The sequence below is a fragment of the Esox lucius genome, chromosome 1 (assembly GCF_011004845.1).
Source record: "Esox lucius isolate fEsoLuc1 chromosome 1, fEsoLuc1.pri, whole genome shotgun sequence".
NCBI lineage: Eukaryota > Metazoa > Chordata > Actinopteri > Esociformes > Esocidae > Esox > Esox lucius.
The window spans coordinates 11203371-11222352 of NC_047569.1; the positions used below are offsets into that span (position 1 = coordinate 11203371).

Here is an 18982-nt window from a genome sequence, read left to right on the forward strand (position 1 = left end):
ACACAAACACACACACACACATACACATGCACATACACATTCACACTCACGCACATACACGCACACAAACACACACACACACATACACACGCACATACACACACGCACATACACACACGCACATACATGTATACACACACATAAGCTTGATTTAGAATACTTGTGAGGACTTTTTCTATTAGAAAATCTATATTTCCTAAACAATATCCTCAACCTAACCTAAACCCCTAAAACCCCATTGTATCCCTAACGTTAACCCCTAAAACCCCATTGTATCCCTAACGTTAACCCCTAAAACCCCATTGTATCCCAAACATTAACCCCTAAAACCCCATTGTAACCCTAACCTTAACCCCAAGCCTAAAAAAGCTATTTAAATAAATGAGGAACAACAAAATGTCCACACTATTCTTGAATTTCCACAGTTTATTATATTTGTGACGACTTCTGGACCTGACAACTATAGTAGTTCATGGCACACACAATAACATACAAAAACACACACGCACACACACAGACAGACACATGCACGCGCACACACACAGACACACGCACCCACACACACACACAGAGTCTCTGTGACATGTCTGTGATATTCCATTTGTTGTTATCTGTTTCCTGATCTTAACCCTCCCCAGGCCTGCTGTCAATCAAACAGCTCCCCAAATCACTGGCCCCCTGCCAAGACCAGCTTGTTTTACAGCTTGGACCCCAGTGTCGGGTGTGTTCACCCCTTCTAACACACACATATACACACACACAGACAGAGACCGACGGACAAATAAGCTCCGCTCAAAGTGAGAGCGTGCACAGTGGGGGCACAAGATTGGCTATGCGCCGCATGTGGATCCGAACCAGGCGCACGGACTCACCCACAGACGCGTTACGCTGGGTCTCACAGATGCCGTGTTCCAGCCAAGAGCTGCTCTCTTTCAGCTCCTCTGAGTGCCACGGGAGACTGCAGCTCGTTTGCTGCCTCAGGATGTCTCTGTGCGGGCGCGCGTGTGTGTGTGTGTGTTTGTGCACGCATGTGTGTGTGTGTTTGTGCACGCATGTGTGTATAGCCTTTCAAATCATTAGTTTCATATCAGTGTTGTGTGTTAATAACAGTCAAAACCAAGAGAGTTCTTTCTGAAGTCAGCAAATGATTAAGTGTGTGTATGTGTGCTCCTGTGTGTACATATTGTGTGTGTGTGTGTGTGTGTGTGTCTGTGGGTGTGTGAGGAGCACTCTGTGTAAATAAGATTTAATGAGGCTGATAAAGAGTGAATTTCACAGTGATAGATTTATATAAACAGGATGAACTAAATAATTAATTTCACTCTATCTGTCCATCTTTCTCTATCTGTTGCTCTATATGTATTTAATTCCATTGGCGGGTGAGGCAGAGGGGGACAGAAAAAGAGAGAGACATGCCGAATGTTCTTTTTCCTGGATTCGGATTTGGCTGGAATTCAGTTGCTTGTTGTAACCAGGGAGAACACCACAGCGACAACACCAGCAACATACTTTCTCACTACACCCCTCACTTCCTGGCAAGTGCTTCGAAATGGGAGCAAGCGCTCACAATCACACAAAAACCCACTCACCAACACACCAACACACTCACGAACCCGAACGGCAACATGCTCACAATCGAACACTATGTGATCGTATTCAGGGGGCATGCCATTGCCTCTCCCCTCTTGTCTATTTCAGAAGCTAGGTTAAAACGATCAAAGACCGCTCTGACCTTCTGACTGGGTCAGGTGTCCGTCATACCACACACACCTGCTAAGTATAAGAAGAGAACTGGAGGCGCGTCGCAAACAAGCCCCCCCCCCCCCATCCCCGGACCCACTAATCCTGATCGGCAGAAGAAAGGTACATTTAGCCCGGGGATGAAGTTGGAGCCAGTGGGAGTGTCAGATGTTCGTTCCGAGGCGATGTTATATGTTTGTCGGGGGAGGGGGAGTGGTGGTGGTCTGGGACTGGACAGCCAGGGACAGGGTGGGGGTTGACCCCAAAATGTCGTTTGGCACCTTGGCTGCTGTTCTCCAACCGACACATCCCCGGTGAGCCATAGTGTTTTAATGAACTGTCTCAGCAGACACATCTGACCGGGTCGGTGGTCACTTGGCGTGTGTTGCGGCGTGACACGGTCCAGTGTGATACCTGGTTCATGTACCTGACGAATGGTTGAATGGCCGGCGTTCAGCGATCGGACCACCCGTCGCCGTCGGACCTGACCATTTGGGAGGGTCGTTCCCTGGCTACGTGAAGTGAGACTCGTCAGCGCTCGGTGCTTCAGAGTTCCTACGTCACGCGGAATTTGAGTTTGTCTGATTCTGTGTTCAAACAACCCCCACCCCCTCCAACCCTCCAAATCATCTCTACCTAAAAGAGACAGATAAAAGGCAACTTCAACGTTAGCTTAAAATAGCTGAAATAATGAATTTGTGTAAACATGGTCAGTTCTGTTTATCGGGCAGCTCATTCTCTCAGTCACGTTCCGCATTTCTCTCCTAAAATACATACGAGACACATGAATCACTTTGACTTTTTGAGGAATGGAGAAACGTTGATGATGTTGGTCAGATTTCACCTGGACCCTGGGAAATCCATCCATCCCTGGTCCCCGAGGCAGAGCAGTCTGCCGCTTAATTTAGCCCAGAACCAATCAGAGTTGACATTCTGAAGTGGAATAATCTTATTAGGCTGTTTTTCGGTATTGGCGACAGCAGACTGGAGTGGAGGTACAATCATTTGAAAGGAAAACAGACAGTGAGCTTTGCCAGACCAGTGGTTTGAACATACTCAGGGATTATGTCTGATTCATGTATGAATGTGTACATGCAAACTCAAGCTTCTCTGTGTGTGTGTGTGCGTGTGTGCAGATACAAACAAAGCTGGATCATTTACAAGTGACAAGCTCTGAATGATACAATATGATGCATGTCTACCAGGAAGCCGTCTATCTTTTTTTCTGGGTTTAACCAGGGAAGTAGTGATGGGTTACATTCTTAGTCTAAGGAGACTATTTGACTGACAGAGCTAGAAGGGAGGGAGGGTGAGGGGGTAGAGAGAGAGTTGGAGACTGGTAAGAGTGAGGGGGAATAAAATAAAAGGGGAAGGGGGGGGGGTGAGGGGGTATAGAGGGGGTAGGAGAGAGAGAGGGGGAGAGGAGAAGGCAAAAGAAGGAAGAGAAGTTAAGAGAGGGGGAGAGGTGAGAGGGAGGAGAGGTGAGGAGGAGAGGTGAGAGGGGGGAGAGGTGAGAGGAGGGAGAGGTGAGAGGGAGGAGAGGTGAGGGTGGGGAGGTGAGAGGGAGGAGAGGTGAGAGGGGGGAGAGGTGAGAGGGGGGAGAGGTGAGAGGGGGAGGGGTGAGAGGGGGGAGAGGTGAGAGGGAGGAGAGGTGAGAGGGAGGAGAGGTGAGAGGGAGGAGAGGTGAGAGGGGGGAGAGGTGAGAGGGAGGAGAGGTGAGAGGGAGGAGAGGATGTAAGAGAGATAGAAGGTGGTGAGAAAATGATAAACATAGAGGTAAAGAGATGCGGTTTCTCCCTACTGTGTGAGTTGGCTCTCATCGATGGTTCTGTGTAAACGGTGAGCGGTGTCAAACAGTGTTCAGACCAGAGCTCTCTTGTCCCAACAAACACAGAAACGCTATCCACTGAATGGAAAGTGGAAGTCTTCCTTTCCTCCCATCGCACGTCCTCCCTTCATCTCTTAATGCCAGACAACATGCAACAAATGGCATTGAATGCAGTGTTGTTCTACAGATAACCCTTCCAGAGTCTGGTGGAGACCGTCTGCCATCTCCAGATATTAGGCTGAGGGATGTGGCCTGAGACTGACATCTGCTGGTGAACACCGGTCAGGCACTATGCTGTCGGAGATTCAACATGAAAATGACACGATTTCATGTTGTATGATACATTTATTTTGAAAGCTCAAGAAATGTTTTATTATTATCAAAGCCGCATAAAAGAACCGAAATACACAATTTAAATATGAAAAACGTATATCAAAAAGAATACAGATTATATTATATAACCTTCCACCATAGCTAACAAGAGAACAAATACCTTGAAGGAATAATTCCAAAAAGAATCACTGGACATACTTAAGAAACACATTCAGAATTTGTTCTCCATTCCCTTGGTGAAAACCAGGACACATATGAGGCAGTACTGTGTTGATTGGACTGGAACTCAGTGGTAGCCTTTAAGCAAGTAGCTATAGGAACTGGAATACAACATCTAGTCTACTAGTCTCAGACTTAAACCATCCTAAAGTGGCTTAAGAAATGACATCAATTCTGCTACGGGTCCTCTCGTCATACTATTGCTACACCATCAAGAGCACTAAAGCAATACTTGTTGTCAGTGTGTGGACATTCATTCATGCGTTTTATGTGTGCACTGTGCCACTAACAATATTTCCGCCTGGGAAGTTGTCATCTTATCCAGAGAAGCAGTTTCACAGCCTGGTATGGGAAATACTTTGGGGAGCGGAGAGTGGACAGCCCAACTCATGAGTGTGAATGCAACACGGAGAGGGCTCTGGCGGCACCGGCAACGCAAAATCCAGAAGCTATAATTGCAAGGATTAACCGATGAGAACTGTTTCCATCTATACGGTAGGAACACGCTTTCCACAAAGAAGTTTGAAATTGGCACTTTAATAGTGGAATAACCAGTGTTCGTTTACGGGTGTCTCAGTCGGACGGCTGAGCATGTAGCTGTAGTGTGGGATTGCCATCTGCTGGTCAATACAAACACTGCAATTTGGTGAACATCACTTTAAAATGCAATTTATTACACAAGCAAAAAACTGTAAAAAAGAAATACATTATTCAACATGAATAACAGTCCCCTATGAATAACAATACATTATGGAGATGATCTTTCTTGAAAAACAATACAATATTTCATAGAAATATGAACATACATTAAGCTCCACGTTTGGAAATATTTCAGAAAAACAATAAGCATTCTGCATCTTTCTTTTGCCCCCACTTTGAGAAAATAGCCCATGTCAATCAGTTTCTTAAAACCAGGTTGGGCCGGTGAGCTCTACATGAACACACCCAGCAATACCCACCATTTTTTTTATGAGAGACCAAAAAGGTGTAAAGTGACTATGCATTAGAGTAGATTGTAAACAGAGTAACAGCTGTGTGTATGCGAGTGTGTTTAAAGAGGTGGATGCCCATTGGGATCTCTCAGCGGTGCAGAACGTTTTGAGTGATCTAACATTACCTTCTTAATCTTTCAGGCACTAGGAACATAATGGAAAACAAATGCAACAAGCAGATGATATAAAAAAAACGGCATTTTTCAGGAAAGATAAACGCTACTACAGGACCAGGAATATAAAATACATTGAAGACAGACAGATTCAGTTCTGCTCAACAGTGGTGGCTACACCAATACAGTTACACAGGAGTCATTGGAATAGAGTCAATCCCTGAGTGTGTATTGAAGAAGTGCAAACCGGGGCGTCAACAGAGTATCCAGAACATTCTTGGTCAGCCCAGGCAGATTGTTCGACATAAGGCATTGCATGCATATTTGCGTGGCTAAGAAATAATAACCTTTTCTAACATTATATTTGCATTTGTGTCTTTTTCCCTGACATTTTTGATATAAAGAGGACATCAAGATTTTAAATTGTGAAAAAGGTGCAACACTATTAAAGTGCATTTCAGGTCACTACTTCTAAAACAAAATAAAATACAAAAATGTTTTTAATTGCAAGCCATAGTCTAGTGCCAACATTTTCCTTCGGAAGTGATTTCAACATATTGATTAAATATTTGAACAACTCCCAGTCTTTCTCAACACCATTAAAATAACCCTGAAGTCCAGCTTATCATTGTGAAGGGAAAGTTATAATTTCCAACAACGCTTGGTTTGAAAATAACAAGCTTCACTGAGCCCTTTATGTCCCATCAGAAGGCTGAACTGATATTTAATGTCATATCAATAATATAACCTTCTACCATTTTGGGTTCCACACCTAAAATGGTCCATTGTCAATCTGGGGTATTTGAGGTCAGTTGTATTCTGTGGAGGAAATGGGATAAACAAGAATATATAGGAATTTAAAAAAAACACACTTAGGACTGTAGGAATGATTAAAAAAACTAACAGTTTGGCCCTTTGAGTTGCAAAGTTATTCTAAAGTTTTTTATTTAATATTTGGGGATTTTTGTGAGAAAGGGTGTTACAAATACTTACACTTCTTGATTTTCTTTAAGATCCACATCTGGAAAAACAAAAGTATCTATATTTGATGTACAACATAGTTATGTATACTTCAGAATTCATCCTGCTGCTGTTGTCAGCAGTTACATACACCCACAGCAGTCTCCAAATGCAAATGCAAAGCCTAGAACCAAGATTAGACATTAACAGCTCAGTTGTCAAGCACTAACGCTGGAAAAAAAAACACACCTGCATTATAAGGACCCCTGCAGCCAACTGTCCAGACTAACTCAACTAACAGACTAACTCAACTAACTCAACTTACATGACTTGTGCCACTGTTATGAGTAACATTAACACAGAAAACTTTTCTGAAGTATCTAACCAGCCTGTTATTGCAGGTGAGAAAGGACCCAAAAGCGAAATGCAATAATGCAATGTCTTTAATAATGGAAGAGTAACAGTCCAGATGAACAGAAATCCTCTTCTTGAAATAATTAACAGAAACTGCCGTCAATACGTGCGTTAGACAAACTACAAATATATTCCAGTAACAGAGGCAGAGCACAGCAGAAAGACCAGGTCTGGCGGCGTCAAGTCTCGGATCTCACAGAGAGGATACGGTATACGGCTGGCGGAGAGAATGCTCAGGCAGGTCGTCAACAGCAGGCAAACTAGGCAGAGTGTAGAGTAAGCAGTCATTCAGCAAACACAGCGTAGTATTTGTACAGTCCAGATCCAGACAGGACTCAGACAAGACGTATAAAAATAATACTTGGGAGAGAGAGCCTTTTGCATAGATAACTCACGGAATAACCTGGCAAAGAAGCAGGGAAAAGGGGAAGCTAGAAGAAGCAAACACAAACAGAGGGGAGAGAGAACAGGTGTGGGAGAATTAGCGCGATCGCTGGTTGCAACTAGGAACAGCTGAGGGTGAGTGAAAGTGCGTGTGGTTGTGTGTGTGTGTAATGGAGAGTGTGCGTGTGTGTGTGTGTGTGTGTGTGTGTGTGTGTGTGTGTGTGTGCGCGCGCGTGTGTGTAAGTGTGTAAGTGCGAGTGTGGCCAGAAGAGGGAGAAAGAGAAGGATACCAGATTCATGACACAGCCATGATATCTGTGAAAAATTTCTTTCACTCAGCCTGCTATTGGTGTTGAGAATAACGCAGCTATAAGTATTATTTTTAAATTGCCTCCCACAGTTCTTTTAACTAAAAGTTTTAAACATGGCCAGGACATCCCTGTACAAGATAAATCATTATTTTATTACCGTATATCTTTCTCATCTACTCTAATATAGCCACAGAAATGTAGCTATCAAAAACAACATTGTTTGTCACTAAGGGACTAACAAAATCTCTATTGGTTCCATTACCAAGGAACAATTTCCATCTATCTCCACTATCACAAGTAACGTCATTCTTACCATTATTGGGTGTGGGTGATTTACACTTCCTGTACCATAGAACAGATCCACAGGCCAACACACATAGTATCGCAATGCAACTCAGAACAATGGCGATGGGATTGATGTTAGGAGGATCCACAGTACTACCTAACATAAAGAGAATCACGTGTTAACAAGATGCTTTGTATACATTCATCCAGTCAGACAGCAGGAGAAGATCTCTGCCACCAATGCAGACTGTCTGACGGTTAGCCAGAGACCGTTGACTATTGATTGTAGACATATTCAAGTACCTTGTCACTGTGCTATATTATAAAGCCCAACATGCATTAAGGCTGTACTCATTCAGTTGACTGTTGAATTATTTATTTGAATTTGTAATCAAACAGCTTATTATTTTCGTTTAAGACACCTGATTTGCGCCTCTATCAATCAATCAATCAAATTTATTTATAAAGCCCTTTTTACAACAGCAGTGCTTTTACAGAAACACCTGGCCTTAAACCCCAAAGAGCAAACAACAGTAGTGTTGAATTTCAGTGGACGTATTCATTGTGGCCACAGGTTCTATCAAATCTATCATAGTCTTACTCTCTTGGCCAGCGGGTGTGGTAGGACAGCACGGAGCATTCAATCATACTGATTTGATACTGAATTAATAAAAAAATTAAAGCGTAAGTGAACAGAAAGCACTTTCTCCAGTTTGGCCTGAAAGAAACAGATTATACCTGATTGCTACACCACCAGAGGGGGCCATTGTTTCTTCAGCAGACTTGAAGAAAAAAATTGCTATTTTTGGACCTGGGGCCTATTTACAATTTATCTAGCATGATCCTAGTTCATAGAGAATTTTGTTTTGTAAATTATATCAGTTTAGACATTTTTCTATTTTTTCACTCTCTGGACTAAAGTGGAAGTGAACGTGGTAACCGATGTAGCATTCGAAAATATACGATACTTTCGGTTTTCCAAAATGGGAAGGCCACGGTATATTGTTATAGGTCACTTTATTTTCTCCTAGAAAATTGTGCCAAAACAAGCATTGTATCAGTGGTTATGTTCTATGTGACACCAAACAATTTTTTTTCATAAACAATGCACTACCTCACAATTGGTACTCAAGCTAACAGCGCGGCGCTTTATTGAGATCAGCACTGAACTACAGTGCTGATCGCAATGGAATTTACTAGCTAACAACAAGCACAGTTAACAGACATTTATCAAAATGTTTGGAGAATGTGCAGTCCCCTATTGTGTTAATGATTTTAAATCTAGTTAATTGTCTAAAGACAGGCCGTGATCCGAAATGTTATCAGAGGAGCTTGAGGTTGTTCGAAACACTAGTCAGGGAAAATAGTTATTCCCAACAGTATCAATATCGTGCCAAAGCTCCATAGTAGCAATAATTACAGTACCTCCCCATATAATTCCCACAGAACGGGACTTACAAAAGAATCCAAATTGCTATTACATGCCTACTTACAGGATTGAGAGTTGTACATCCCTCCGGTCTCCAGTTTATTTTGGCGACATGGAAGTTTTCCAAAACTGCACGGTCGATAGCAACTTGAAAGTCAATGCTGTTGCACACTCTGGAGCCTCATCCACAGACACAGCAAGGTTCTCGATGGCATTAGGGAGCAATAAATCCCACTCCTAATGTGAGCTACAGTTTAGTAAACAAAGCCAGTTGCTGGATAAAGCTTCTTTGCAGACAGATTTGCATCTGTTTACCAGCAGCTAATACAACTTTTTGGCATTTTTCTTTGAGTTAGCAGTCTAAACCATCTAACGTGAGCCAGTTTTGTAAACAAAGCCAGTTGGTGGATAAATCCTCCATAGAGACAGATTCACGTCGGTTTACCAGCAGCTAATACAACTTGGCATTTTTGTTTGAGCTAGTAGTTTATACTAGCTAACGTGAGCTACAGTTTTATAAAACAAAGCGGTTGCATGATAAATCCTCCTCACAGACAGATTTGCATTGGTTTACCAACAATCTTGTTGGCATTTTTCTTTGAGCTAGCTCCATTACGGAAATCTAATATATGGCCATATATGGTCATACACATTAAAATACAAGATCATATATGTCAATTACATATTTCAATCTGACATATATAAAAAGTGTAAATTATTGTATATTTTGTCATTTCTGTACATATATGTTGATCAAACCAAATATATTTTTACAACATACAGTATGTGCTCATATAAGACATAAGTTACATACAAATATTGCCATATATAAAATTTCCGTATGGGTTGTCTGTACTTGCTAATGTGAGCTATAGTTTTGTAAACAAAGCCGGTTGCCGGATAAATCCTCCTCGCTGACAGATTAATCCATGTGGCAGGTGCTTTATACAATTTCCAGAAAGAATTTACAGCGATAACTATTCATATACAATGCTCATTTAGGCAATATATTTTCAGGAGAACATACAGAGACCTATATCAATATACCCTTGCCTTCCCATTTTGGAAAACCAAATGTATCATATATTTTTGAATGCCAGATCTGTTGCCCGTTCACTTCCATTGTAGCCCGGAGAGGGACTTCCTTAAAATAATAAAAACTGTAATAATTCACAAAATAAATGTTTCTACATACTAGGATTATGCCAGATAATCTGAAAATACGCCCCAGGTTCTTTAATTATTTCCCTGCATTTAAATCTCAAAGTGGATAACCCTTGAACTCTGCACCCTAAACCCTTGAATGACATTTGACATCGTCACACCCGTGTGTACTTGCAATTGTACTAGCCCTGGCCAGGAACAGTGATGATTGCTTACTTGCTATGCACCTCTTGAGGAGTCTGACCAGTGAGGTTAGAGTCTGATACAAACGGTTGAGATGTTTTAATTGGACCATCGACATTAGACACATGACTACGGTTTGCACTGAATTGTGGGCAGGGTTAGATAGGTTACTTTTTAAATGTAATCTGTTACAGTTACAAGTTACTTGTCGACATTTGTAATCAGTAACATAAATTTTTTGATTACTCAAACATAGTAACGTAATCTGATTATTATTATTGAAATTACTTTTAGATTACTTTCATATTAAGAGGCACTATAAAATGAGTTTGCAATCATGAACAAATATGTTTTACTAGCACAAATGTAACCTGCAATTATTAGGGCTTCTAGCGATGGATTTTCAAAATGTAAATGAAAGAAATAAACTGTGACTATACACCTGCACCGTTATGACTCATCACTCTTAAACAGAGGACAAATATATTATTGTTGTATTTCCCAGAATTATACAATTTGACTTTGCACTCTGCAGACCTACAGGGACATGAAGAAACGTTGGTGCAGTTGTGTGCTTATAAGGTGGGTGTTAGCTTATATATATTATGGACACAAAAGGAAGAGAGTGGTTTTATAAAACCGTAGTTTATACTAGATCGACTAGCTAGCTTCCCACATGCACAACTAGTGAAGTTGTTAATTGAATGTCAATCGTCATGTGTAATTTAGTTTTTATATTATAACAATAGACTAATAATTATAACAAGAATATATTGCACCCAGATGAGAATTGCAAATAATCTGCTTACCTAGACAATTACATTACCTATTTAAAATTACAATTTGCTTCGCATTATATTTTAATTTACAAAAACATACAACATCTATAGGCAAACTCCGCCACTGTAGCTGAAGCCCCCATGCGGGGGGTACACACGGTAGGCAGATTTTTCTCGTGGTTCAGTTGTCGCTTACCGCGACCCGTTTGCAGGCACCTTAATGATCACACACAACTGAGGCGCGCAATTGTTATTTTCATTCAAAACATTTAAAAACAAACTCAAGCATTCAACGTATTGTAATTATTTCTCGCACCTAATCTTTTTCAATTGAAGTAATCCAAAAGTAATAATAATTTTTTCCCAAAAGTATCTGTAATCTGATTACAATATTTTAGTTGGTAATGTAACTAATTAAGGGAGAGAAGTTAAATCAAAGGTTAAAGTTAAATCACATTTGAAAAATTGGTTTGGGCAAGTGCATGTACTTTTGTGAATGTTCAGGCCCACAGTACTTACATGTGCATATGTGTTTCAGTGAGAAGGCGTCCCCTACAGCACAGCTGATGTTGATCAGCTGCCCAGACGAGCAGTTGATCTCGATGGAACTGTTGACAGAAAACAGCAGAGAGACTGGGTCCTTGTAATCACTGCTGTCCACTATTCTCCACTGGGTCTGATTTGGAAACGGCCTCCACTTGACCTCCTTACGTGGGTAACCATGGCTGGAAGAACATGTCACCAAGCAAGTGTTGTTTTCATTGGTTACTGTTACGTTAGGGATGCTGTAGTGGGCTAGTTGAGAAAAAGAAGAAAGATTAAGAGGAGAAAACATCAGTAAAGACTGATGAATGGCTTAGAGGAATGGATCAGGGGGCATCATCCTGTAAAATATGGAAAACCCTAATAGTCACGCCACACTGTGTTTAGCAGCTGAGAAAACAACATTATTTTTAAGAATCTTTGTAAGAATCAAAAACAGTCAATCTGACAGCATAGACAATGTTCCCTATCCAGGAAGCCATACTAGCATATCAGAATTAAATAGAAACATGAATTGAACACAAAACATTTAAAATAATTGAGGTAGTGTTACCTGTGACCTGGAGCTGCATTTTCACTTTGTTCTTGGATGTTGATATGTGACATTCATACAACCCCTCGTCTGACGGGCGCAGATCCCACATTTTCATGGTTCGCTGGGTGTGGTTTACGTACGTTCGATTTGCATACTCTGTATTTAGGGGCTTTGTTGAATGGTAGCCATTGATGAACTCAGGGACGCTCTCATTGACAGGTCTTTGAATGTAAAACCACTTCAGAGTATTTGAGAGGTCAGATGAACACTGAAAGGTCACAGCTCCACCCACCTCTCCTAACAATGTGGTGGTATCTGATATAGCAGGAGAAAGTTAAGAGAAGAGTGATGGCAGGGTTAAAATCCAATTAACACATTTATATACATTAAACATCCACTCAAGGAAGCTGCCAACTGTACATTTTTAATGGGAAACTCATCTATCATCTTTGACTTAACATCACCAACACAACAAAAATTATTTAATGCCCTGCTGATTTTGTATGTTTGCCCACTGACAAAGAAATGATCAGTTTATGATTGTTATGGTAGTTTTATTTGAACAGTGAGAGACAGAATAACAACAAAAGAATCCAAAAAATAATCATGTCAAAAATGTTATAAGTTGATTTGCATTTTAATGAGTGAAATAAGTATTTGAGTATTTGGAAGATCAAGAGCTGTAGTCTCAGATGAAATTAGAGCTATTATATACAGTTAGGTCCGGAAATAATTGGACACTGACCCAAGTTTTGTTATTTTGGTTGTTAACCAATTATTTTCAAGTTACAGTTAAATAATGAACATGTACTTAAAGTGCAGACTCTCAGCTTTAGTTTGAGTGTATTCATATCCATTTGAGTAAGGTTTTAGGAATTACAGCTCTTTAATATGTAGCCCCCTCTTTTTCAATGGATCAAAAGTAATTGGACAATTGACTCAAAAGTAGTTTCATGGACAGGTGAGGGCTATTCCTTCATTATTTCTTCAACAATTACGCAGGTAAAAGGTCTGGAGTTGATTCCAGGTGTGGCATTCACATTTGAAGTTGTTGCTGTGAACCCACAACATGTGGGCCATCCTTAGGCAGCAAAAGAACTACATTCCATCAGAGAGATAACAGGAACATTAGGAGTGGCCAAATCTACAGTTTGATACATTCTGAGAAAAAAATTATGCACTGTTGAGCTCTGCAACACAAAAAGGCCTGGATGTCCATGGAAGACAACAGTGGTGGATGATCGTAGTATCCTTTCCATGGCAAAGAAAACCCCTTCACAACATCCAGCCAAGTGAAGAACATTCTCCAGGAGGTAGGCATATCATTATCCAAGTCTACCATAAAGAGACGAATTCACAAGAGGAAAACATAAGAGGGTTCAACATAAGGTCCAAACCATTCATAAACCTCAAGAATAGAAAGACCAGATTAGACGTTGCCAAAAAAACATCTAAAAAAGCCAGTCCAATTCTGGAACAGCATTCTTTGGACGGATGTACCAGATGTACCAGAATGATGGGAAGAAAAAATTATAGAGAAGGCTTGGAACGGCTCATGATCTGAAGCATACCAAATCATCTATAAATCACAGGGGAGGCAGTGTGATGGCATGGCCATGCATGGCTTCCAATGGCACTGGGTCATTGGTGTTTATTGATGATGTGACAGAAGACAGAAGCAGTTGGATGAATTCTAAAGTATATTGGAATATATTGTCTGCTCAGATTCAGCCAAATAAAGGTGAATTCAGCCAAAAGTTGATTGGACAGTGCTTCACTTTACAGAGTGACAATGACCCAAAACATACTGCGAAAGCAACATAGGAGTGTTTTAAGGCAAATAAATGGAATATTCTGCACTGGCCGAGTCAATCATCTTGTCTCAATACGATTGAGCATGCATTTCACTTGCTGAAGACAAAACCTAAAGCATAAAGACCCATGAACAAGCAACAACTGAACACAGCTGCAGTAAAGGCCTGGCAAAGCATCACAAAGGAGGAAACCCAGCGTTTGGTGATGTTCATGTTTTCCAGACTTTAAGCAGTCATTGCCTGCAAATGATTCTCGGCAAAGTATTAAAAATGAACATTTTATTTATGATTGTGTTAATTTGTCCGATTATATGTGAGCCACTGAAATAAGTGGACTGTGTATGAAAATGGTTGCAATTCCTAAACATTTCATACTAGATTTTTGTTCAGCCACTGAACAAAAATTAAAGCTGAAAGTCTGTACTTCAATAAAATCTCATGTTTCATTTCAAATCCATTGTGGTGGCATACAGAGCCAAAATGAACATTGTGTCACAGTCCAAATATTTCCAGACCTAACAGTATGATTAAATGTATGATCCCTCCTGAAAGCCATGAATGCTGGATGCCTGGACATATCTGTAGAAGATTGTCAGGAATATTTTTTCCTCTGTGTATTGCCCAAGATGACATACGATGTGATCTGGATGAGAACCTGTGGCCAAATCACAGCTCTGACTAGCCTTGCCACTGTATCTGTACAAATGATTGTATTTTGGAATCACTCAATGCCAAAAAATGACAAAACATATTGAAGCATATTGCATCATGTCTGATTCCTGTAACACATACTGCAGTAAATTCTAAACAGTAGACATGTTTTTCTTGTTTTGTAAAGATATTTTACAAAGAAAACACTGCATAACGCTACCGGTTGTGTTACTGTCACTGTTTTATGGGTGACAAAGTCTGCTTGTTGGGTGCTTGTTGGGTGACAACCTTTGCTAGTGTTATGGAAGATTTGAGACTGAAGTGTCTGAAGTGTTTTGGTAGTTTTTGTGCATTTTGGATGTGAAATTAGCTGCTATGCTGAGCTGAAATTTGGTTAGGAAAAGTGTGTGAAGTGTTTTAAATAAGTAATCTAAGTATTGAAAAATGGGTTCTAGCGATTAAAATAAAAACTGTAATATCTATGTTTTTTAAAATCTTGCCTTGTTTAATGTAGTATTTCATTTAGACAGTGTGAAGTTAATTCATTTCTATCTTCCTTAAAAAAATAGTTAGGCAGTGTTTAATAGACTTCATTAATATATTTACATAATCTGCCTCACATAAGTAACATATTTCAATTAAATATAATTCTGCTCTTGATGTCTGTCTACCACTTGCTATTAAATCAGCACTATGTCAGAGAGTCAGGTTTCTGTGTTGGGCGGGTAGACGCTGGCTAGTCATTTCTGGTGACTTATATGTTAAAGGATTTCACTTCCTTTTTTAATATGACATGGTTGACCTTTGTGTCATATCTGAAACATAGTCTCTGGTACATTCCCATCTGAGTAGACAAAAATAAGTTTCAGTTTATTGCTAATTATAAATGCATGCACCCGGACATTCAGGCAGGCACACATGTACAGTACTGTGCTAGTAAATAACAACTGAAGTTACAGTTAAGATGTGGCGAGATAACAGAAGTGATGTCCTCATTTGTTAACCATGATGTCATACTGTAGTCGTGTCCCTTGGCTCTTACCTTGACATTCCAGAAGAGGTATCAATACCAAGAAGAAGAGGGCGTGGCACACCTGTGTGATACCATAAAAAAAGTCAACAATTAATGCGAGGCCATTGGTATTGTTAGACACCCTGTTGTTGTTAGGTTGTCATAATCAGCATCAGTGAAACGACAAGCCTAGAGGAGGTGTGGTATTTCACCAGTCGACCACTGCTAAGGACTGTCAACACCAAGTTGTATATTGGCCTTGGTGTTATAACACAAGCTTCCAAGGTGGCCGACCTGGGCAATATAGTCTGATAAGCAGTGATCTGTGTGTGTCTGTGTGTGTGTCTATATATATATACAGCTCCAGAAAAAAAATAAGAGACCACTGCAACTTTTTCTTCCATTTCCATAAAAGTCAAAAAGAAAGGTTTTGAGTGAGGAACAGAAGGGTTAAAATTAAGAGACCACTGCAAATTGAACACTTCTGTTCCTCACTCAAAACTTTCCTTTTCAACATTAATCAAAACAAAAGCGTTTATAATAAACTCTTAGCTCAGTAGAAAGTTATGGAGAACTGTAGAGGGAAATAGTTTGATTGTCTGCAATGTTTTAAATGACTAAGCCAAAGGGAATTCCCACTGATAGAGCCCCCTAGTCATTGGTAAGGAATTTCATTAACAGATTACTATCCCAACAGTGTAAAGCAACTGTAAATTAACTGTATGATGTGTATATTAAAGGTATTGCTAGAAAACCACACAATAAAACACTTTCATGTGTGCACTACTTATCGTTTTCACACGTGATTGCATTAATGGGTCCAGTGAAAATCTTAGAGGACGAATTTCCCCCTCATTATTCATTGTGGCAGAGGCCGTTTTATGCCGTGACACACGTTCAGTAAGAGAGAAGTGTGTAACGTCAGTTAACCGAAACCAAATGCCATTGTATATTCAAGTATATTTGAGCTTTTAATAGTATATTCAAATGCACTGTAAAGCTTTAAATGGTTTGTTCAAATGCATTGTAAAGCTTTAAATAATGTATTCAAGTGTATTGTAATGCTTTAAATAATGCATTCAAGTGTATTGTAAAGCTTTAAATAATGTATTCAAGTGTGTTGTAAAGCTTTAAATCATTATACTTGAGCATATTTATGTGATTTTGTGTAGCTGGGGTAATTAAGATTTTATGATACTATTACAAAATGGTAATGCTTGCAATTGCAATTAATTTACATTTTGTGTCTTATCTACAAAATGATATATCAAAACAATTTGACAGAACATCGCAATCTGGTGATTCTGTGTAAATACAGATACCTGTATACCAATATCTGTATATCAGTGCATATATTATGTGTGTTACTGCAGTCTGTACAGCTGAGTAATCCCAAATAATTACCCTCAGTTTAAATACACAGTTTCATTTTAGCCAGTACCGATAAACATAAACATAAAAGTAACAGTAAGAGTACATACCAAAAAGAGAGAGTAGAAACTTCTTGAAATATGACAGATATAAAACCATATAATATGGAATAGAATAATTCTTACCAGAGCGTGGTTGGCCATTAGAGCTAATTTGACGGTGACAGGAGAGCAACAAGGTTTGTGTCAAATGCTGTACACTTCCCCTTCCAACTGTTTTTTTAATGAAGGGGAGTGGCCTATTTATGACTAAGCCTTTGGGAAAGTACTTTCATTTTCTGTGCTGTGTGTTGCCATGGTAGTGGTTTTAAACTGACAGGTAAGTCAGCTGTCAGTTATCAGCCTATACGAATGTACAGTGCCCTTTGTTAATATTGTGACAGCATTTATTTTTCTTTTGGCTAAATATGCTACAGTATGTATAAAGTGTTGTCATTTCTGAAGGGTGATACCAATATCTACATAAATACCTTTTATATAAACAGTAATAATCAGTATGAAAAGAAAATATACACAAGAATAAAAAGTCTTCACTGCCTTAATATTTAAGAATAAACATACAAATTATTCCCACACTGATATCCCAAAGGGTTAACTTTCATGAATGAACTTTTTGTTTGTGTGTGTGTGTGCGTGTGTGCGTGTGTGTGTGTGTGTGTGTTGAGGGGCTCATTTTCACAGAGTTTCACTTCCCTAAGTCCACTGTGCTCTTGAGCTGCATGAATTGAACTGGAACAAAATGAATAGCAGAACACAGTGACCAGGCAGTCCCTAATGTAGGATTAGATATATCAATGTTCATACCAATAGTTTCACAGGAAGAGAATAATGTTTAAACCAAGTGTGCTTCAGGGACCGGTGTACTCAATGTCACTGGTAATGTCCTGTATTGTCTAGCTCTAAACTTCAAACAGGAGCACAGGGTGATCAGAGAACTATGCCAGTGCCACCTAAAGATATACTAATAACATTCTACTCACACTCATCTGTTAACATTGTCAAGTTACAAGCATTTTACATACGATACCAGGCCAAGTAACAGAGTATCATATTGCCACAGGATTTCAATGTGGCATAGTGTGTTATTGGCCCAGTCCCCTAGACACTTCCCTTTTGTAAATGTTAAGTACAAGTGTATGCAAACATATTAGTCACTAATACAATGTAACACCATACAAAACATTTCATTTAGCTTTAACACTGTTTGAATGGATGACAATATTCAAATTAACACAGCAGATCTACCTGTGATTTGGCTGGAGGAATGTCAGTATATGAAATATAAAGTATATGCATAATGATCTCTCATTGTGTTAGATTTGTGTGTGTGTGAGAGAGAGAGAGAGAGAGAGAGATGGGAGATGGGATGGAGTGGGTGTATGTATTGCTGGAAGGGTAAAAACAGTGTTATGCAGGGTTTTCCCCTAACTGCGACATAGATAAGGTTTAACTAGGACTGTATGAATCCTATCTCTACTATTGTTCAGGCCAGGGGTATTAAAATGTCATCCTACAGGGTCAATAGCCTGCTAGTTTTCTGCTCTTCTCCATCATTAATTGTGCCCACCTGGTGTCCCAGGTTGAAATAAGTCCCCTATTGGAGAGTTGTCATGATGAAAAATTGAGTGAAATTGGCTTTAAGGTCCAGATTTAAATACACCTGATTTGGCCTAAATTAGGCCATTAGGCCAACCTAAAATTATCCCAGACTTACCATCAGGCTAGCATGTTGTTAGTTAACTACATTAAGTAACATGACTGAACAACATTATTTTGTAATCAGTATCTTGTCTTTTATGTTTACTAAGAAGCCTTTTACTTTGATGTAAATCTGCAAGTACTTATGTTACCATGGTTATTATA

At 39.7% G+C, this 18982-nt stretch overlaps 1 protein-coding gene across 3 annotated transcripts; it reads right to left on the bottom strand.

Annotated features, from left to right (window-relative positions):
- Positions 1–3905: 3905 nt before the first annotated feature.
- Positions 3906–17303, bottom strand: LOC105024070 (T-lymphocyte activation antigen CD80). 3 transcript variants are annotated; one of them, XR_004576800.1, is made up of 7 exons: positions 17246–17303; positions 15720–15771; positions 12231–12527; positions 11654–11929; positions 7608–7736; positions 6219–6859; positions 3906–6044 (listed from the first exon to the last, which is right to left on the bottom strand). XR_004576800.1 is itself a non-coding variant. In XM_034297097.1 (7 exons), the coding sequence occupies exons 1-7, from the start codon at positions 17261–17263 to the stop codon at positions 6014–6016; spliced, it is 831 nt and encodes a 276-aa protein (XP_034152988.1). In that variant the 5' UTR covers positions 17264–17302; the 3' UTR covers positions 3906–6013. The 3 variants fall into 3 exon arrangements, 1 of the variants encoding a protein (XP_034152988.1); XR_004576801.1 differs by having other exon boundaries at positions 6219–6369; positions 17246–17302; XM_034297097.1 differs by having other exon boundaries at positions 6219–6246; positions 17246–17302.
- Positions 17304–18982: the final 1679 nt, after the last annotated feature.

What these genes read in the sequence shown, in the direction of transcription:
- LOC105024070 (XM_034297097.1), bottom strand. An exon ending in AATGCAGCTCCAGGTCACAG is followed by an intron (nt 11,930 to 12,230) that starts GTAACACTACCT and finishes TTTCTCAACTAG; the next exon opens with CCCACTACAGCATCCCTAAC. An exon ending in ACTGAAACACATATGCACAT is followed by an intron (nt 7,737 to 11,653) that starts GTAAGTACTGTG and finishes TCTTTATGTTAG; the next exon opens with GTAGTACTGTGGATCCTCCT.